Source organism: Staurois parvus, unplaced genomic scaffold (genome assembly GCF_062004578.1).
Source record: "Staurois parvus isolate SC_StPar_1 unplaced genomic scaffold, SC_StPar_1.0 ptg001351l, whole genome shotgun sequence".
Classification (NCBI taxonomy): Eukaryota; Metazoa; Chordata; class Amphibia; order Anura; family Ranidae; genus Staurois; species Staurois parvus.
In genome coordinates, this window is record NW_028319147.1 from 393,388 (window position 1) to 416,060 (window position 22,673).

Below are 22,673 nucleotides of genomic sequence, written 5' to 3' on the forward strand. Positions count from 1 at the left end.
TTGATATAAGGGGCACTCCGATGGGGACCTTGATGTAAGAGGGGACTCTGATGGAGATCCTGATATAAGGGGCACTCCGATGGGGACCTTGATGTAAGAGGGGACAATGACAACATCTAGGGTTCAGTAGAAGTTATTTTCAGATTTTTCTCGGTGAATCTCGGCCTCGTCCTTCTTCTTCCATTACCTGTCTAACATACGCCGGAGTTTCTCTATTCACCATACAAATGTCTGCATGGGAAACCCAGATCCAATGTTCCTCCAAACCTTTCCTCTGCCTGTAATTACAGGATCCTCAGCAAACCATAAATTCCTTCTAGAACATAAAGAAGGATGTGATCTCTGCAGGCGGCATCCTCCCCTGTAATTCTCATGTCCACGCCGCCGCCGCCGCCGCCGCCGCCGCCGATCCCTAAGTATCCATTGTCGGCATGTCCATTCCTGCCGGTTACAGGAGGTCTGTGTGATCTCAGCGACCTAAATACAGGTTTAATCTGCCAAAAAAACACTTGATGAGTGCGGACAAGGCTTTCATCTCCGGATAAAAGAGAACATGACACGAGCCAGAATGGGAATTAGAGGGAAAAAAACAAAGTTATGTACAAAATTGCTGCAAAAAATGTTCTCATTGGTGTGTAAAATCCCTGCAGACAGAATTTATGATGGCATCACTAGTATACCTGCTATGGGGGCTTTGAGTATCATTGCTTACAGGGGAACACTGGGGTCACTAGATCACTCAGGATTCTTCGGGGAGCACTGGGGTCACTAGATGACTCAGGATTCTTCGGAGAGCACTGGGGTCACTAGATGACTCAGGATTCTTCGGGGAGCACGGGGGTCACTAGATGACTTGGGATTCTTCGGAGAGCACTGGGGTCACTAGATGACTCGGGATTCTGTGGGAAACACTGGGGTCACTAGATGACTCGGGATTTTCTGGGGAGCACTGGGGTCACTAGATGACTCGGGATTCTTGGGGGAACACTGGGGTCACTAGATGACTCAAGATTCTCTGGGGAACACTGGGGTCACTACATGACTCAGGATTCTTTAGGGAGCACTGGGGTCACTAGATGACTCGGGACTCTCTGGGGAGCACTGGGGTCACTAGATGACTCAGGATTCTTGGGGGAACACTGGGGTCACTAGATGACTCAAGATTCTCTGGGGAACACTGGGGTCACTAGATGACTCAGGATTCTTGGGGGAGCACTGAGGTCACTAGATGACTCAAGATTCTCTGGGGAACACTGGGGTCATTAGATGATTTGGGATTCTTCGGGGAACACTGGGGTCACTAGATGATTCGGGATTCTTCGGGGAACACTGGGGTCACTAGATGACTCAGGATTCTTCGGGGAGCACTGGGGTCACTAGATGACTCAGGATTCTCTGGGGAGCACTGGGGTCACTAGATGGCTCAGGATTCTTCAGGGAGCACTGGGGTCACTAGCTGACTCAGGATTCTTCGTGGAGCACTGGGGTCACTAGATGACTCCCTTGGCGCATTCCTTGACTTTGCTTCCATTTGATCCCAATTTGCAACCACTTGTTACTGACCGTTGGCTTTTTTACTGACTATGCTTTTGCTTGATCTGCTTGATTATCTGACACAGGATGCTTTGGGATGCAAAGGGGTCACGGAGCACACAGGACACACTAGTAGTCATGGGGTTCTCAGAGGCCTGAGGGTGGCTCAGTGGGTGCAGAGGGGTCAGGGAGCACACAGGACACACTAGTAGTCATGGGGTTCTCAGAGGCTTGAGGTTGGCTCAGTGGGCGCAGAAGGGTCACAGTGCACACAGGACACACTAGTGGTCATGGGGTTCTCAGAGGCTTGAGGTTGGCCCAGTGGGCACAGAGGGGTCACGGAGCACACAGGACACACTAGTAGTCATGGGGTTCTCAGAGGTTTGAGGTTGGCTCAGTGGGTACAGAGGGGTCACGGAGCACACAGGACACACTAGTAGTCATGGGGTTCTCAGAGGCTTGAGGTTGGCTCAGTGGGTGCAGAGGGGTCACGGAGCGCACAGGACACATTTGTAGTCATGTGGTACTCAGAGGCCTGAGGTTGGCTCAGTGGGCACAGAGGGGTCAGGGAGCACACAGGACACACTAGTAGTCATGGGGTTCTCAGAGGCCTGAGGTTGGCTCAGTGGGCACAGAGGGGTCAGGGAGCACACAGGACACACTAGTAGTCATGGGGTTCTCAGAGGCTTGAGGTTGGCCCAGTGGGCACAGAGGGGTCACGGAGCACACAGGACACACTAGTAGTCATGGGGTTCTCAGAGGCTTGAGGTTGGCTCAGTGGGCACAGAGGGGTCACGGAGTGAACTGGAGTCACTAGATGGCTCAGTGTGCTCTCTGGTGCACCGGAGTTGTGGGGCGCTCTGCAGAATGGCGAATGTTCAGCCAAAACACGGAACAGACGCAGCAGAAACGGCGGTTTCATTTTATCGCTTTGCGGTTTTGAATTTTTTTTATCTCACGTTACCATCGGTGGTAACAACATGCGGCCCCGCATCGGTGACAGCCATTGTACAGCTGAGGGATTATCGAACGTATACCCACCACCCCTCCTCCTCCCGCCGAGCGCGTCTCTCAAGGACGCCGGAGAGCCGAAAGATTTGACACCTTTTGTAAAGGAAGATCCTCAGGGGTGCCGGGAGATAAAAATAGTTCCTTCTGATTCCCTGATCAGCCACAGCGGGGGGAGGGACGAAGACGCTTATCGCGCATCACACAGACCGCGCTTCCTGCAATTTTATTGGCTGTGGGACATTGCGTGAGACCTCCTCCTGCGGGGGGCGCTACAAGAGCCAGGAAAGCCTGAGAAGCAAAAGCTGAGAGGTGCAATGAAATCTGATAGAGCGCTAGAGCCGAACTACAACTCCCAGCATGCACAGAACATGTCCACTCATTGCTTGTGACCGGCTCAGTGATCTCTGTACTGCGCTGCGGTATATGTCAGAGCCAGGGGTTGACTGATAACTCATGGGGCCCCCGGGCAATAGGGGATCATGGGGCCCATGTGTCCTCATCCACACTCAAACCACACCCAAAAAAGCCTATGAAAGGTACTAGGGGCATCTCATGGGGCCCCCTACTAACCATGGGCCCTCGGGCAGTGCCCAAATGGTCAGTCCTCCCCTGGTCAGAGCTATATAAATGTATAATAGTGTGTGACTGTGGGGGAGGGGACATTAGAGTGTCAGCTCCTTTGGTACAGAGACTGATGGGACTGTGGGGGAGGGGGCATTAGAGTGTCAGCTCCTTTGGTACAGAGACTGATGTGACTGTGGGGGGAGGGGACATTAGAGTGTAAGCTCCTCTGGTACAGAGACAGATGGGACTGTGGGGGAGGGGACATTAGAGTGTAAGCTCCTCTGGTACAGAGACTGATGGGACTGTGGGGGAGGGGACATTAGAGCGTAAGCTCCTCTGGTACAGAGACAGATGTGACTGGGGGGAGGGGACATTAGATTGTAAGCTCCTCTGGTACAGAGACAGATGTGACTGTGGGGGTGGGGACATTAGAGCGTAAGCTCCTCTGGTACAGAGACAGATGGGACTGCGGGGGAGGGGACATTAGAGTGTAAGCTCCTCTGGTACAGAGACTAATGTGACTGTGGGGGAGGGGACATTAGAGTGTAAGCTCCTCTGGTACAGAGACTGATGTGACTGGGGGGGAGGGGACATTAGAGCGTCAGCTCCTCTGGTACAGAGACTGATGTGACTGTGGGGGAGGGGACATTAGAGTGTAAGCTCCTCTGGTACAGAGACTAATGTGACTGTGGGGGAGGGGACATTAGAGTGTCAGCTCCTCTGGTACAGAGACTGATGGGACTGTGGGGGAGGGGACATTAGAGCGTCAGCTCCTCTGGTACAGAGACTGATGTGACTGGGGGGAGGGGACATTAGAGCGTCAGCTCCTCTGGTACAGAGACTGATGTGACTGGGGGGGAGGGGACATTAGAGTGTCAGCTCCTCTGGTACAGAGACTGATGTGACTGGAGGTGAGGGGATATTAGAGTGTAAGCTCCTCTGGTACAGAGACTGATGTGACTGGATCAGTGTTCTCTGTACAGCGCCGCGGTATATGTCAGAGCTATAAGGATTTCGAGTGACGCTCACAGCAGCTAAAATTGGAACTTCTGCCCTTGTAGCTGGCAGTTTGGGATTTGTAGACGCAGGAATATGGCGGATATCGGCTCGCGTGTTCCGTGTTAATAGCGCTCGGCGGGATCCTTCATAAATTTCCGATGGTTATATCCGTATTATACGGCGTTCCCGGGCGGGTAATCGCTGCTTAATGGGTTTTGCTCTTCAGTTTTATTGTGCTGTTATGAGAAAGTGTTAGCGCCCCCCCTCCTCGCCGACGATCTGCGACGTGTGAGCCCGCCTGCTGGCTTTCATCCGTCTGAGAGGGGCTCTGTATGAGGGGGGCGCAACGCGTACGGGGGGGGGGGCGTTAACACACTTGCTTTTAACCTCTCGGCTCAGAGGATTCGTAACAACCTGAACTGAAAAATCAATCTCGCTAATGGAGTTGGCCGGAGAAACTTGTCAGCGATTATTAATGGCGATGTGTAAACCTTCTGTCTTCCCAATGACGCATCTGGCGGCAAACCGTCCTGGGCAGCGCCAAATTCATTTACGGGAATGCTGTGACATCGGCTCCCTGTGGTTTGGTTCCTTTGTCAGACCCTAGGGGGGGGGGGGAGGGGGTCCGGCTGCCACTGGGAGTTGAATTGCGGTGGAAAATGTTCGCATAGATAAGTCAGGGTGCGTTCGCCTTGAATCGTGAGCCGGATTTTGCTTTGCACGTGATTGGATGATCGCAGCAGTCTTTTCTGTGCCGCTGTCTCCAAGCTCCTGAGTGTACATAAAGATGCACTGAAAGGTATGTAAACCAATCCGATGGACGCTCGGGGGCTGGGAGACTTGGTTCAAAAAAGAATGGAAATTCCCAGTCCAAGTCAATCATGATAAGTAGAGGCTGACCCACATGGGCAATATTAAAGTGTATATCAAATAAAAACGTTTGATTGGAGCAAGGGAGGGACCAGGGGCGGACTGACAACTCATGGGGCCCCAGGGCAATAGGGGATCATGGGGCCCCTGTGTCCTCGCTCCAAACTCAAACCACACCCAAAAAAGCCTATGAAAGGTACCAGGGGCATCTCATGGGGCCCCTGTGTCCTTGCCCAAACTCAAAAACGCCTATGAAAAAGGTACCAGGGGCATCTCATGGGGTCCCCTACTGACCCCGGGCCCTTGGGCAGTGCCCGAGTTTCCAAATGGTCAGTCCGCCCTTGGGAAGGACAGAAGCCGTGTTGGGTTTTCCCGCCGGTGTCAGGACCTGGGTCTGAACCTACGACCTCTGCTGAGTCTGGTAGTATCTCTTCTTGCTGAGCCACCTGAAACGTTGGACAGTTCCCGGTCTTATTCCTTAGACAACCTTGCTTTGTGTCTTGTTTCTCATGAACCTCAAACACTTTGCTGCACCCAAGAACTTCCTCTTAAGGTGCCTTTGACCTTCCTGTTTGCCAGATTATCATGCTCTCTCCAGCCAATATCTCACTCTTGTCACTCCTGCTGCCGTCTGCATCTGTTACCCACCTTTGGATTGTTCCTCGACTACGCTTCTGCTTGATCCCAACCTGCAACCACTTGTTACTGATGTCTGGATTTGTTCCTTGACTACGCTTCTACTTGATCCTAAATTGCAACCACTTGTTACGGACCTGTGGCTTGTTCCTGGCATCACTTCTGCTTGATCCCAGCCTGCAACCACCTGTTACGGACCTTTGTCTTGTTCCTTGACGACACTTCCACCTGATCCCAGCCTGCAGCCACTTGTTACTGACATTTGGCTTGTTCCTTGACTATGCTTCTGCTTGATCCCAACCTGCAACCACTTGTTACCAACCTTTGGTGTGTTCCTTGACCACGCTTTTGCTTCATCCCAACCTGCAACCACTTGTTACCAACATTTGGCTTGTTCCTTGACGACACTTCCGCTTGATCCCAGCCTGCAGCCACTTGTTACTGACATTTGGCTTGTTCCTTGACTATGCTTCTGCTTGATCCCAACCTGCAACCACTTGTTACCAACCTTTGGTGTGTTCCTTGACCACGCTTTTGCTTCATCCCAACCTGCAACCACTTGTTACCAACATTTGGCTTGTTCCTTGACGACACTTCCGCTTGATCCCAGCCTGCAGCCACTTGTTACTGACATTTGGCTTATTCCTTGACTACGCTTCTGCTTGATCCCAACCTGCAACCACTTGTTACCAACCTTTGGTGTGTTCCTTGACCACGCTTTTGCTTCATCCCAACCTGCAACCACTTGTTACCGACATTTGGCTTGTTCGTTGACGACACTTCCGCCTGATCCCAGCCTGCAACCACTTGTTGCGGACCTTAGGCTTGCTCCTTGACTATGCTTCTGCTTGATCCCAACCTGCAACCACTTGTTACCAACCTTTGGCGTGTTCCTTGACCACGCTTTTGCTTGATCCCAACCCTCAGCCACTTGTTACCGACATTTGGCTTGTTCCTTGACGACACTTCCGCTTGATCCCAGCCTGCAACCACTTGCTATGGACCTTTGGCTTGCTCCTTGACTACGCTTTCGCTTGATCGCAGCCTGCAACCATTTGTTACGGACCTTAGGCTTCCTCCTTGCCTATGCTTCTGCTTCATCCCAACCTGCAACCACTTGTTACGGACAATCCGCTTGTTCCTCGACGACACTTCTGCTTGATCCCAGCCTGCAACCACTTGTTACGGACCTGTGGCTTGTTCCTTGACTATGCTTCTGCTTAATCCCAGCCTGCAACCACTTGTTTCCGACCATTGGCTCTTTTACTGACCATGCTTCTGCTCGATCCCTACCTGTCATACCTGCTACTGGACCCCACCTTGATTACCTCCTGGTGGGTCCGGAGGACTGCGACCTGGTCAGGGGCGGACTGACAACTCATGGGGCCCCCGGGCAATAGGGGATCATGGGGCCCTTGTGTCCTTGCCCAAACTTAAAAAAGCCTATGAAAAAGGTACTAGGGGCATCTCATGGGGCCCCCTACTGACCCCGGGCCCTCAGGCAGTGCCTGAGTTTCCATATGGTTAGTCCGCCCTTGGACCTGGTACTAACATGTAGCAAAACCCATCTCCACCATCAGGCACTCTGGTGAATACCGGTCATTATTTAGACCCTGCACCTTGGGTGAGCTGCGTCATCCACCAGGGTGACCTGCTTGTTTACCTCTAGAAATTCCAAAAGAATCCTCTGCACACTGCTATATATGGATGTCAACAGATGGAAAATGGATGTCAATGGATGGGAAATGGATGTCAAATGATGGAAAATGGATGTCAATGGATGGAAAATGGATGTCAGTGGATGGAAAATGGATGTCAGTGGATGGAAAATGGATGTCAAATGATGGAAAATGGATGTCAATGGATAGAAAATGGATGTCAATGGATGGAAAATGGATGTCAGTGGATGAAAAATGGATGTCAGTGGGTGGAAAACGGATGGAAAATGAATGTCAACAGATGGAAAATGAATGTCAACGGATGGAAAATGGATGTCAGTGGATGGAAAATGGATGAAAAATGGATGTCAGTGGATGGAAAACGGATGTCAACAGATGGGAAAACAGATGACCATGGATGGAAAACGGATGTCAACAGATGGAAAACGGATGACCATGGATGGAAAACGGATGTCAACAGATGGAAAACGGATGACCATGGATGGAAAACGGATGTCAACAGATGGGAAATGGTACTAGGGGCATCTCATGGGGCCCCCTACTGACCCCGGGCCCTCAGGCAGTGCCTGAGTTTCCATATGGTTAGTCCGCCCTTGGACCTGGTACTAACATGTAGCAAAACCCATCTCCACCATCAGGCACTCTGGTGAATACCGGTCATTATTTAGACCCTGCACCTTGGGTGAGCTGCGTCATCCACCAGGGTGACCTGCTTGTTTACCTCTAGAAATTCCAAAAGAATCCTCTGCACACTGCTATATATGGATGTCAACAGATGGAAAATGGATGTCAATGGATGGGAAATGGATGTCAAATGATGGAAAATGGATGTCAATGGATGGAAAATGGATGTCAGTGGATGGAAAATGGATGTCAGTGGATGGAAAATGGATGTCAAATGATGGAAAATGGATGTCAATGGATAGAAAATGGATGTCAATGGATGGAAAATGGATGTCAGTGGATGAAAAATGGATGTCAGTGGGTGGAAAACGGATGGAAAATGAATGTCAACAGATGGAAAATGAATGTCAACGGATGGAAAATGGATGTCAGTGGATGGAAAATGGATGAAAAATGGATGTCAACGGATGGAAAATGGATGTCAACGGATGGAAAATGGATGTCAGTGGATGGAAAACGGATGTCAACAGATGGGAAAACAGATGACCATGGATGGAAAACGGATGTCAACAGATGGAAAATGGATGACCATGGATGGAAAACGGATGTCAACAGATGGAAAACGGATGACCATGGATGGAAAACAGATGTCAACAGATTGGAAAAAGGATGTTAAGAGATGGAAAACGTAAGTGTCAACAGATTGGAAAACGGATGAAAAATGGATGGAACACGGATGTCAATGGATGAAAAACAGATGTCAACGGTTGGGAAACGGATGTCAATGGATGAAAAATGGATGTCAATGGATGAAAAACGGATGGAAAACAGATGTCAACGGTTGGAAAATAGATGTCAATGGATGGAAAACGGATGTCAATGGATATGAAAACGGAAGTAAAAAGTGGAGTCTTGATCCGATTAGCTCTGATTTTGAGAAGAAAAAAAACGAGACTGAACTGTTTTATACTCCCCTTCGGTCAGTTGAGGTGTCACCTCTCATGTAGGGAGCCATCGTTTACTCTCCATGTACTGCAGTATAGACTGCTCTTGAATGCACTGTGAGTGTTGTGCCTGCATCTCCGACCTTCACCCCTGAACACATGGGGTCCTAAACGCATCCCTCAGTACAATGTTCGGCCCCATCCAGCCGTATCCTGCCATAGACTTTCACAGGCTGCAGGGCTGGACGAGGCCCCTGTGCCTCCCATGTACACTAAAATGCCAGGAGGGACGCACGGCACCCCTGTGTGCAAAGGACCCCAAAGTCGGAGTACAAAGGATCGGGTCGTAGCCGGGATAATAATGATGCCATAATATGACTATTTAAAAAAAAAAAATCCTTTGTAATGAATAGTTTGGGTTAAATTCGGCCAAGCGCTTTGTGGAACGATCCACCTCCCCCCCGGCTACGTCCGCGGACGATCGTCTACATTTCACACTCTTGAGATCTCCGGAGCTATTAGACGCACCATTAATTGCAGCAAACAAATCTTCCCCCGTGGTGTATTGAGACGCGCTGCGTGACCCCGGCGTGCGATCTGATCTCTGCACAGAAATGGAAAGGAAAAAAAAGTTGCATTTTCCGATGTGCAGCTTCAATCTCTGCGCTGCACCAAGGTGTGTGTGTGGTGGTGGTGGTGGGGGGGGGGGGGGGGGATGGGCCAGAACCAGGGAACACGCTGGCTGGATTTTCACCTTTCATCATTAAAAAGTCGTCCCCTCCCCCGGTGATCAGACTGTACATTGTAACTTTGTAGAAGGAGGCATTTCCTCAGTCTCCCCTCCCCCCAGTGATCAGACTGTACATTGTAACTTTGTAGAAGGAGGAGGAGGCATTTCCTCAGTCTCCCCTCCCCCAGGGATCAGACTGTACATTGTAACTTTGCAGAAGGAGGAGGAAATCTGATGATTGGTCCACTCACTTTACATTTCCATCTTCCAGTTGAACATTACCTCTCCATGAACCTCCATTCAGCTCCTCATTTCCCTTTTGTCTTTTGTCTCATTGAACAGTTAGTGACCCTTTATTGCTGCATTTCCCCCATTCGGGTGACAACATTTATCTTCATTGTATTCCACATCAGAGAAAGGTGAAGGAATCCCAGAATCCCCCTCATCTGTACCGAGACTGTGTGACCCCAAAATAATAGGTCCATAGAGGGGTCTGTGGTGGGATAATCTGCAGAATATATCAGTATGGATCTGTCAGGAGGGGGATGGGAGGGAGCGATGTTCTGCAGATCTCTAGGGAGGGGACGGGAGGGAGCGATGTTCTGCAGATCTCTAGGGAGGGGACGGGAGGGAGCGATGTTCTGCAGATCTCTAGAGAGGTCAGTGATGGGATAATCTGCAGAATATATCAGTATGGATCTGTCAGGAGGGGGATGGGAGGGAGCGATGTTCTGCAGATCTCTAGGGAGGGGACGGGAGGGAGCGATGTTCTGCAGATCTCTAGAGAGGTCAGTGATGGGATAATCTGCAGAATATATCAGTATGGATCTGTCAGGAGGGGGAGGGGAGGGAGCGATGTTCTGCAGATCTCTAGGGAGGTCAGTGATGGGATAATCTGCAGAATATATCAGTATGGATCTGTCAGGAGGGGGATGGGAGGGAGCGATGTTCTGCAGATCTCTAGGGAGGGGACGGGAGGGAGCGATGTTCTGCAGATCTCTAGGGAGGTCAGTGATGGGATAATCTGCAGAATATATCAATATGGATCTGTCAGGAGGGGGATGGGAGGGAGCGATGTTCTGCAGATCTCTAGGGAGGGGTCACACGCACAGAAGGATAATGAATGTAATGTAATTATTTGGATACAACAGGAAGTGGCCCCCGGCTCCCAGGAGCTCACACTCTGTTGTAGTGATGGATCCGGCGTCCCCCGTCCTGTCGGAGTCGGTTTATGACGTCACGCCGGGTGTAATAACTCCTATGGGTGTCAGGAATAGAATAGTCTGCTATTGGTACGGGGAGGGGGGGGGAGATCTGCAGTCTATTTATAGGAGGGGGGGGGGACTCCGCTGCAAATCCATTCGCTCCTTGAGTTCTCTGCAGCGTTTTCAGACGATCTCAGTTCCCGGAGCCCACGTAGGATCTGCAGAGCGATGTGTCACGGGGACGCCGGGGGGAATACAGAAGCAGCTGGTGTGGAGAGGGAAAGGTGACGGTGTCCTCGGCTGCAGCACTGAGGGGAGTCGGGGGTCTCTCCAGCACAAGAAGAGGAGTCTCAGCGCACATCTGCAATGAGTGAATGACCTCTATGGGGGGGAGACTGCAGGCTGCGTCCGAGACGATTCCTCCGCCGCCGGGACCAGAGGACGTCGGAGGATTTCTCCAAAGATTTACCTGAAGAGTGAACTGTCAGTGCAGAGAAAAAAAATCAGGTACAGAACTTGGCACCCAAAAGTCATCACCTCCGACAGTTCCTGAACGGGACCTCTGCAGCAAGACTTCGCAGCAGGAGCCACCGCTATCCCATCATCACCGATATCCCACCGCCGCCGCTATCCTACAGCCACCGATATCCCACCGCCGCCGCTATCCTACAGCCACCGATATCCCACCGCCACTATCCAACCACCTCCACTATCCCACCGCCGCCGCTATCCTACAGCCACCGATATCCCACCGCCACTATCCAACCACCTCCACTATCCCACCGCCGCCGCTATCCTACAGCCACCGATATCCCACCGCCGCCGCTATCCTACAGCCACCGATATCCCACCGCCACTATCCAACCACCTCCACTATCCCACCGCCGCCGCTATCCTACAGCCACCGATATCCCACCGCCACTATCCAACCACCTCCACTATCCCCCCGCCGCCGCTATCCTACAGCCACCGATATCCCACCGCCACCGCTATCCAACCGTCACCTCTATCCCACCGCCACCGCTATCCTACAGCCACCGATATCCCACCGCCACTATCCAACCACCGCCACTATCCAACCACCTCCACTATCCCACCGCCACCGCTATCCCATCATCACTGCCACCGCTATCCCATCATCACCGATATCCCACCGCCGCCGCTATCCTACAGCCACCGATATCCCACCGCCACTATACAACCACCTCCACTATCCAACCGTCACCTCTATCCAACCACCCCCACTATCCCACCATCACTGCCACCGATATTCCATCACCGCTGTAATCCCACCGCTGCTGCTATCCCACCGTCACCGATACCCCACCGTCACTGATATCCCACCACCACTGCTATCCCACCACCACCGATATCCCATCGTCACCGATATCCCACGACTACCGCTATCCCACCACCACTGCTATCCCACCACCACTATCCCACCACCACCAATCCCACCACCACTATCCCACCACCACCACCAATCCCACCACCACTGTAATCCCACCACTGCTATCCCACTACTACCGCTATCCCTCCACCACTGCTATCCCACCGCCACTAATCCCACCTCTACTGCTATCCCACCACCACAGCTATCCCACCCCCACCAAGGGCTTCCTATACAGGCGAAGGTGCAGAGCCGGTGAAGAAGCGGAAGAATCCCGAAGTTGCTGTCCGATCCGAATCCTGTGAGAGTACAGCGTGTCATCAGTGAGTACTATTATTCCCATTCTGCTCCATTGCCGTATTTATTATGGTCAGGACTTAAAAATATATATTTTAGTTCAGTAAGTGTGAGCTCTTCCATAATCTGGAAAGCTGTTCATCCAGCAGATGGCACCCTAAGCTCCTTTTAGGCGTTAACTGAGCTAATCCTAACTGCATTGCTGCAAAAAAAGTAGAACCGGATAACTGAAGCTCAGATTACACCCAGAGCTGAATTTTTTTTTACATGATGGTGAGCTAGATTGGGTCCAATGGGTGCCAGGTATGCTGAATTAAAAAAAAAAACCTACAAAAGAAAAACCATGAGGGGTCTGGGGCTGGTAGCGTTGACAATGTATCAAACGCAAGAAATAAAAGGATCTTCCACCCAGGGGCGGACTGACCATTTGGAAACTCGGGCACTGCCCGAGGGCTCGGGGTCAGTAGGGGGCCCCATGAGATGCCCCTGGTACCTTTTTCATAGGCTTTTTTGAGTTTGGGCAAGGACACAGGGGCCCCATGATCTCCTATTGCCCGGGGGGCCAATAAGTTGTCAGTCCGCCCCTGCTTCCACCTCGTCCAACTGAGATTCCAGCCGTAGATATCGAGTCATCGAACGGCCAGACTGATCAGATCCTGGAAACTTTGCACCGGGATCGTCCTGTGTGTGGGAGGCGGTCAGACGTGGCTGCATGACTCGTCTTTTATTTGTCACCAAAACGTCTCATCTGACGCACTGATAGGTCATGAAACGTCTTCATTTCCCTCAGACGACACCGAATGATCAGGATAAATACTTCACAGGTGATCAGACAATAACAAGAGCAGATTAGCGCCCCCCCCCCCCACACACCGCCACCCAACCGGAGCGCTCCCCGCGCTCCCCGCGCTCCATTACTTCATAAATAAATGATCAGATACTCAACTTCACAGGACAGATCGATCTTGTAACGGGAGAACGAACCAGATCTCCTCACCAGCCAAGATATAAACATTATCCCATTACTGATCCCTCTAGACATCTGCAGAACATCGCTCCGTGTCATCGCCATCCTGACAGATCCATATTGATATATTCTGCAGATTATTCCATCTCTGATCTCTCTAGAGATCTGCAGAACATCGCTCCGTCTCATCGCTGTCCCTAAAGATCCATACTGATATATTCTGAAGATTATTCCATCACTGAGCTCTCTAGAGATCTGCAGAACATCGCTCCGTCTCATCGCCATCCTGACAGATCCATATTGATATATTCTGCAGATTATTCCATCTCTGATCTCTCTAGAGATCTGCAGAACATCGCTCCATCTCATCGCTGTCCCTAAAGATCCATACTGATATATTCTGCAGATTATTCCATCACTGAGCTCTCTAGAGATCTGCAGAACATCGCTCCGTCCCATCCCCCTCCTGACAGATCTATACTGATATATTCTGCAGATTATTCCATCACTGATCCCTCTTGAGATCTGCAGAACATCGCTCCATCCTATCGCCCTCCTCACAGATCCATATCAATATATTTTGCAATTTATTCCATCACTGAGCTCTCTAGAGATCTGCAGAACATCGCTCCCTCCTGACAGATCCATACTGATATATTCTGAAGATTATTTAATCACCAGGGGCAGACTGACCATTTGGAAACTCAGCACTGCCCGAGGGCCCGGGGTCAGTAGGGGGCCCCATGAGATGCCCCTGGTACCTTTTTCATAGGCTTTTTTGAGTTTGGGCAAGGACACAGGGGCCCCATGATCCCCTATTGCCCGGGGCCCCATGAGTTGTCAGTCCACCCCTGTTAATCACTGACCTCTCTAGAGATCTGCAGAACATCACTCCATCCCATCCCCCTCCTGACAGATCCATACCGATATAGTTTGCAATTTATTCCCTCAGTGGCCTCTCTAGAGATCTGCAGAACATCGCTCCGTCCCATCCCCCTCCTGACAGATCCATACCGATATAGTTTGCAATTTATTCCCTCAGTGGCCTCTCTAGAGATCTGCAGAACATCGTTTCCTCCCATCTACCTCCTGCAAAGTTGGCAGAGCTTGTTCCATGGTTATATATTAACACAGTATTTGGTTCTTTTCAGAAGTGATCGCTGGAACCAGAGGTCCTCGAACTCGGTCACTCCAGCAGGAAAGCCGGGAGCAGACCAACTTGTAGACCTTCATTTTGATTGTATTCTTCTGAACATGTTGGGTATTATCTCCGGCTGTCCTTGAGAAGATGTTGGTTGAGGAGGACCTTTCGACAACTGAGTTGGATTTTCTGGATGAAATCGGTTGGATGAAGTTCTTGTTTTGGAGGTGACGATTGGCAGTCGTTTCGGCTCATTTGCTCCAGGAAGAGTGAACAACTAGAAGCACCTAAGATGCCGTCAGAAAGGAAGAGAAATATTTATGTAGACTATATTGTTCTCCCGTTACCAAACTTTCTAAAACGTTCTTTCTACGATGCTTGGTAGAGTGGTACAACCTCTGAGTGCCCTCTAACCTTTCCACTACAGGTCCTCTTGACTTGGGTCTGGCATTGATGATGACCATATCTTCTGCCAAGTGGGACATACTTGACCATGAACTCAAGATGAACGCTAGTGACCAACTTATGGGAGATGGAGAGGCCGCTCCTCCGGGGCTCTGCTCCTTCAAAGGCTTTAACCTCAGCTGCATCCAAGCCAACGGGTTTGAGAAACCGCACGGACCTAATATAACTTTCCTTAATGAAGACCACTTTGTGCTTCCCACCTTCTCCACCGCTGCCAAGGTCCGGGTGGCCATCACCTGCGTCCTCTTCATTTCCTCTGCCTGTTTTAACATGGCCACTCTGTGGACCATCACCTATAAGTACCGAAAAAAATCGCACATCCGCATCCTCATCATCAACCTGGTGGCGGCCGATCTGTTGATCACCTTCGTGGTGATGCCTCTAGATGCGGTGTGGAACGTCACTGTCCAGTGGTATGCCGGTGATGTGGCCTGCCGGATTCTCATGTTCCTCAAGTTGGTGGCCATGTACTCTTCAGCCTTTGTTACCGTGGTGATCAGCCTTGACCGGCACGCCGCCATCTTGAACCCGTTGGGCATAGGAGATGCAAAAAAGAAAAACAAGGCCATGTTGTCAGTAGCCTGGACGCTAAGTCTACTCTTGGCTACTCCACAGGTAGGTTGGTATCTCATTTAGTTTAAATACAGTATATTGACTCTGTAGGTTAGAGAAGTCAAAAGGCACCTGTATATATGTGATCCCACCCAGAGCAGTATGACCCTCCTGTGGAATGGGCTCCGAGACGCCACCATACCATCGAAAAAGAACTGGGGAAGCCACAGAGTGTAAAACCGATCACTACAATTTCATGAAAATATTCCACATAGAGAGGTAGAAACTAAAACGCTTGCAATATGATAAAGCCAGTCCTGGGACTCAGACAGGTATCGAGAAGCGACTAATGTCATCTCCTCCCTACGCGTTTCGTCACATATAACGTCTTCCGAGCAGTGTCTCATTTTGGTGGCAGACTGAAGGTACCATACTCTAAGGACTCCACTGTTATATTGACTTGGTAGGTTAGAGAAGTCAAAAGGCACCTGTATATATGAGATCCCACCCAGAGCAGTATGACCCTCCTCTGGAATGGGCTCCGAGACTCCACCATACCATCGAAAAAGAACTGGGGAAGCCACAGAGTGTAAAACCGATCACTACAATTTCATAAAAATATTCCACATAGAGAGGTAGAAACTAAAACGCTTGCAATATGACAAAGCCAGTCCTGGGACTCAGACAGGTATCGAGAAGCGACTAATGTCATCTCCTCCCTACGCGTTTCGTCGCATATAACGTCTTCCAAGCAGTGTCTCATTTTGGTGGCGGACTGAAGGCACCATACTCTAAGGACTCCACTGTTATATTGACTCGGTAGGTTAGAGAAGTCAAAATGCACCTGTATATATGAGATCCCACCCAGAGCAGTATGACTCTACTCTGGAATGGGCTCCGAGACTCCACCATACCATCGAAAAAGAACTGGGGAAGCCACAGAGTGCGCTACAATTTCATGAAAATATTCCACATAGAGAGGTAGAAACAAAAACACTTGCAATATAATAAAGCCAGTCCTGGGACTCAGACAGGTATCGAGAAGCGATGTTACAAAAGTCAGCTCCTCCCTACGCGTTTCGTCACATATAACGTCTTCCGAGCAGTGTCTCATTTTGGGGGCTGACTGAAGGCACCATACTGTAAGGACTCCACTGTTTAAAGTGTACAGGCAGCCAAAATGCTTTATGTAGTTTTGGATGAAAAGGGGAAGGGGTTGAACCTCTGTCAGGTTTTTCCTGCTACTTGGGGCTCCATTAGAGAAGATGGAGGTGGAGTGGTCAGGTATCACTGGGACAAGAAGGCAAATCGACGGCTGGAGCTTGGCTTTAACCTTAACCCCTTACTTTAGTCTAACTCTAACTCTAACCTCAAAGTGAATATGTGCTTCCTCCCGTAAAGGGCATAAAAACTGGTTGGTTCCCTTCTGTAGCTGACCCGCCCTTGGCTTCTATTTGGCCTCTGGATGAAAAGAGAGAGTTACCTTCTCCTTGTAACTGGGAGGTTAGACAGGGCCGAGGACTATGTTCCTAGTCCCATGTGACACCAGTGGGCAAGCACCACTATTGTCGTGTAGGAGGCCAGGGATTATCTTCACTCCTCGTGGTTGGCAGTGTAAAGGCAAGGTGGGTGGGTGGTACAGGTGGTGGTTCTCTTCCTTCGACCTGTATAGACACAGTACAGGTTTTCTTTAACTAAAGCCCTCATTTGGAGGTGGACCACGATGGGTCCCTAGGCAGGACAGTGGTACGTAATTGCACTGAGGGGAGGGGAGGTGGACCACGATGGGTCCCCAGGCAGGACAGTGGTATGTAATTGCACTGAGGGGAGGGGAGGTGGACCACGATGGGTCCCGAGGCAGGACAGTGGTACGTAATTGCACTGAGGGGAGGGGAGGTGGACCACGATGGGTCTCCAGGCAGGACAGTGGTACGTAATTGCACTGAGGGGAGGTTTCACCTTGCACAGCGTGGGTGGTGTCGGAGGAAGGGGTCACACAGGACCCCCCACATCATTTTACAAAACCTTTGCCAGATAAAAGTCCCCATATTGGTGGCAACATTGGTAAGACGTTTTCAGTGCCTCCAGGTAAATATGCTTTTCTCCCGCAGCTGTTTGTGTTCCACGCGGTGAGCCGGTCACAGCCAGTCCACTCCGTCCAGTGTTGCACGGTGGGCAGCTTTCAGGCCCACTGGTTGGAGACCCTTTACAACATGTTCACCTTCTGCTGCCTCTTCCTCCTCCCGCTCCTCATCATGGTCTTTTGCTACGGACGAATCCTGGTGGAGATCTCCCGCAAGATGAAGAAGGCTGAAGGTGAGGGGGGGGGGGGGGGGGTGGCACCTCCAGCTGTGAAATGTGACATCAGCTTAGTGTGGTGTCACGTGATCATGCACAGCCAATAGCAATAACTGATGGTGGTGTGGGGATGTCACATGATCACTCAGAGCCCATGTAGTCAAAGCCGGCAGGCTGAGGATGTCATGTGATCATTGACCGCCAATAGTAATGACTGCTGGTGGCCTGAGGATGTCACGATTACTCAGAGCCACTGTAGTGACAACTGGCGACCTGAGGGTGTCATGTGACCATTGACAGCCAATTGTAATGACTACTGGTGGCCCGAGGATATCATGTGATCATTGACCACCAATAGTAATGATTACTGGTGGCCCGAGGATATCATGTGATCATTGACCACCAATAGTAATGATTGGTGGTGTGAGGATGTCATGTGATTACTCAGAGCCAGTGTAGTGAAAACTGGTGATGTGAGGAAGTCATGTGATTACTGATAGCCAATAGTAATGAAAGCAGGAGGTGTGAGGATGTCATGTGATCAGTCATAGCCAATCGTAATTAAATATGGCCATGTGTTAGGCTATTATGTGATCATTGACAGCCAATAGTAATGAAAGCTGCCCATGTAGGGATGTCATGTGATCATTGGCAGCCAATTGTAATGCAAATAGGTGGTTTGAGGATGTCATGTGATCAATGACAGCCAATAGTAATGAAAGCTGCCCATGTGGGGATGTTATGTGATCACTGACAGCCTATAGTAATGGAAACTGCCCATGTGGGGATGTCTCATGTGATCACTGACAGCCAATAGTAATGGAAACAAGTGGTTTGAGGATGTCATGTGATCACTGACAGCCAATAGTAATGAATGCTGCCCATGTGGGGATGTCTCATGTGATCACTGACAGCCAATAGTAGTGGAAACCGGTGATTTGAGGATGTCACATGATCATTGACAGCCAATAGTAATGAAAGCTGCACATGTGAAGATGTCATGTGATCATTGACAGCCAATAGTAAAGGAAACCGGTGGTTTGAGGATGTCCTGTGATCCATGAGAGCCAGTAGTAATGAGGAATAGAGTTCTGAGGATGTCACATGATCAATGACAGCCAATAGTAATACAATGTTGCAGCAGGACGATGTAGATTGGTTGTTGTAAGTCTCCTGAAGTACCAAGTAGATAATGGAAAATTCTGTCAAATACTTCCCTTAATTTTTCTCACCTGGTGCCAATCCATATGTACGCTGCCATGTTGGCGCCAGGACAGATCATGATCAGTTGAGTCAGGCTTTGGTGGCTCCTCTCCCTCTCTAGGACTTGTTCTTCCATGAATGACCATTTGGTTAAACCCAACCCAACCACACCCAACCAAACCCAACCACACCCAACCCAACCAAACCCAACCACACCCAACCCAACCAAACCCAACCACACCCAACCCAACCAAACCCAACCACACCCAACCCAACCAAATCCAACCACACCCAACCCAACCAAACCCAACCACCAACTTCCTGGTGGTCCATTAACGTGTTCTTTCTTCCAGTTTCCTCCAGAGAAGTCAACCTCCGGCGCTCCTACAACAACATCCCGCGGGCTCGGATGAGGACTTTCAAGATGTCGTTGGTCATCGTCTTGACGTTCATCGTGTGCTGGACGCCGTACTACCTCCTTGGGATCTGGTACTGGTTCTCCCCGGAGATGCTGACTAGTCGAAGGGTTCCTCCATCCCTCAGCCACATCCTCTTCCTCTTTGGCCTTTTCAACGCGTGCCTCGACCCCCATCATCTACGGCCTCTTCACCATCCACTTCCGCCGGGAAATACGACGCGTCTGCAGGTGCGCCACTCAGGGAAAGGACGCTGATGCGACCTCGCTGGGCACCGGGTCCTTCCGCATCTCCACAGCCGCCGTGCCCCTGAAGAGGTCGGCGGGGGCTTCGGGGGGCTCGTGTAAGTTCGACCTGGAGGTCACCAGTGTGGGCCTCCATTCAGGGAAATGCGAACACTGCAAGCGCAAAATCGTGGAGAGCTTTATGTGAAGGAACGGGCGAAGTCACCGGGTGGAAAAAAATGAAAGGAGGAACCCAAAGCTTCGTTTTCAGGGCGTTGTAGTCGTCTGGTTGATCCTGAATGTTGTATTTTCAGTAGAACAGAGGTTGCTCCATCCAAAACAGAAAACAATATTGGATTTAGAAAAACATTAAAGGCTGCTGTGATGTTTTAAGGCAGCTATGTACAACCCCTCCAACCAGCCATGATCTGCCTGCGTTGCATAGAGAAGCACAGAGACCCAGTGGTGACATCATAAATGCAAAAAGGCAAAATACAAGCGGATTAAACTTCAGCTCCCTGTTGTGTTGCACTCGACGTGCTACGGCCCCAAATTTCATAAAAAACGGCCAATCAGTGAAATTACAATTTTTTTTATTTTTTTTTTATACAAAAGGACGAAAAGTCTTCCTATGTGGATGAAGAGAATCTATAAAAGCTGATATGATTGGCCGATTGTCTTTTCATTGAATTAAGGCGCAAAGGCAAAAGACGATCGCCTAGGGCGGCCCCATAAATGTAATTATTTCTGGTGATAGAAATCAGGAGTTACCGGGCTAATGGTCTTATAATGAGACCCGTAAGAGGCGGGGGGGGGGAGGGGGCTGAGAGGGGGTGCACAGCGCCCTCTTATGGTCACAGACAAGACCTGCTGTTGTGTTTCTAGCTGGAGACCAATAAATTCTGATTTTATTAGACCATTGACCTGCTCCTTATTTTAGATGCATGGGATGGTGGGAACCCCTCATAATGGGCACAGCGGGCGTACAGACCCGGGAACTCAGCACAGGGATGGTGGGAACCCCTCATAATGGGAGCAGCGGGCGTACAGACCCGGGAACTCAGCACAGGGATGGTGGTAACCCCTCATAATGGGCACAGCGGGTGTACAGACCCGGGAACTCGGCACAGGGATGGTGGTAACCCCTCATAATGGGCACAGCGGGTGTACAGACCCGGGAACTCAGCACAGGGATGGTGGGAACCCCTCATAATGGGCACAGCGGGTGCATGAGCTCAGCTATCAGTACCAGGATGCAGTGCGGGGATGAAGGGGGAGGGGCACATAGTTTGTGAGGGTGTCGGGTACCAGATTTGCACACTGATCAGAGTCATTTCAGCATCTTTCTTTCTTAGAAGGAGATCCTGACTCCTTTATATAGAACATTAGATTTTTCGAAGGACAAATTGTTTCTATTTTTATATGGAGGTTCGCTGGAAGGTGGCGGTGTAACAGCTCTTTCCTCACAGCGGCGACATCTCTGTGATCCGCCTGGCGTCTCAGGAAGATCGCACGGTCATACTAGATTACCCCAACATCCACGACCTTGAGCCCCAGCCCCCTCCCCCCCCCCCCAACCTGCAGAGAGCCGTCCGGCTGTTCCTGTAAGAGGAGAAGGGAGTGACCGGCTCATCCGCTGATCCATCTACTGCAGAGAGAGATCAACTAAATTCGACCATTCCAAATGGTGTGTGTGGGGTGGGGGGGGGGGGGGGGGGAGGTTTTCTGTCGCTTGAGTTCTGGAGATGTAGGAGAACTACAAATATAATGATGCATATTTGGTGCCGCTTTCCCTTCACAAAGCCATATCTGCTGCCCTTTCAGTCATATCAGGTGCCCTTTCCACTTCACAGAGCCATATCAGGTGTCCTTTCCACTTCACAGAGCCATATCTGGTGTCCTTTCCACTTCACAGAGGCATATCTGGTGTCCATTTCACCTTACAGAGCCATATCTGGTGTCCTTTCCACTTCACAGAGCCATATCTGGTGCTGCTTCTAGTTTACAGAGCCATATCTGCTGCCCTTTCAGTCATATCTGGTGTCCTTTCAGTCATATCTGGTGTCCTTTTTACTTTACAGAGCCATATCTGGTGCCCTTTCCACCTTACAGAACCATATCTGGTGCCCTGTCCACTTCACAGAGCCATTTCTGGCATCCTTTCCACTTTACAGAGCCATATCTGGTGTCCTTTCCACTTCACAGAGCCATATCTGGTGTCCTTTCCACTTCACAGAGCCATATCTGGTGTCCTTTCCACTTCACGGGACCATATCTGGTGTCCTTTCCACTTCACAGGGCCATAGCTGGTGCCCTTTCCACCTTACAAAGCCATATCTGGGATCCTTTCCACCTTCCAGAGCCATATCTGGTGCCCTTTCCACCTTACAGAGCCATATCTGGTGCCCTTTCCACTTTACAGAGCCATATCTGGTGCCCTTTCCACCTTACAGGGCCATATCTGGTGCCCTTTCCACCTTACAGGGCCATATCTGGTGCCCTTTCCACTTCACAGGGCCATATCTGGTGTCCTTTCCACTTCACAGGGCCATATCTGGGATCCTTTCCACCTTCCAGAGCCATATCTGGTGCCCTTTCCACCTTCCAGAGCCATATCTGGTGCCCTTTCCACCTTACAGAGCCATATCTGGTGCCCTTTCCACCTTACAGAGCCATATCTGGTGTCCTTTCCACTTCACAGGGCCATATCTGGGATCCTTTCCACCTTCCAGAGCCATATCTGGTGCCCCTTTCCACCTTCCAGAGCCATATCTGGTGCCCTTTCCACCTTACAGAGCCATATCTGGTGCCCTTTCCCACCTTACAGAGCCATATCTGGTGCCCTTTCCACTTTACAGAGCCATATCTGGTGCCCCTTACCACCCTTCCAGAGCCATATCTGGTGCCCTTTCCACTTTACAGAGC

General features: G+C 50.4%; 1 protein-coding gene across 1 annotated transcript; it reads left to right on the forward strand.

Annotated features, from left to right (window-relative positions):
• The first annotated feature begins 10,961 nt into the window (after nt 1-10,961).
• Nucleotides 10,962-20,667, forward strand: LOC149436705 (gonadotropin-releasing hormone II receptor-like). The gene is given in 6 exon segments (XM_089661572.1): nt 10,962-11,302; nt 12,391-12,508; nt 14,601-15,670; nt 17,719-17,923; nt 19,462-19,694; nt 19,696-20,667. Coding segments are annotated over 4 exon segments (1,326 nt in total). The 5' UTR covers nt 10,962-11,302; nt 12,391-12,508; nt 14,601-15,043; the 3' UTR covers nt 19,957-20,667.
• Nucleotides 20,668-22,673: the final 2,006 nt, after the last annotated feature.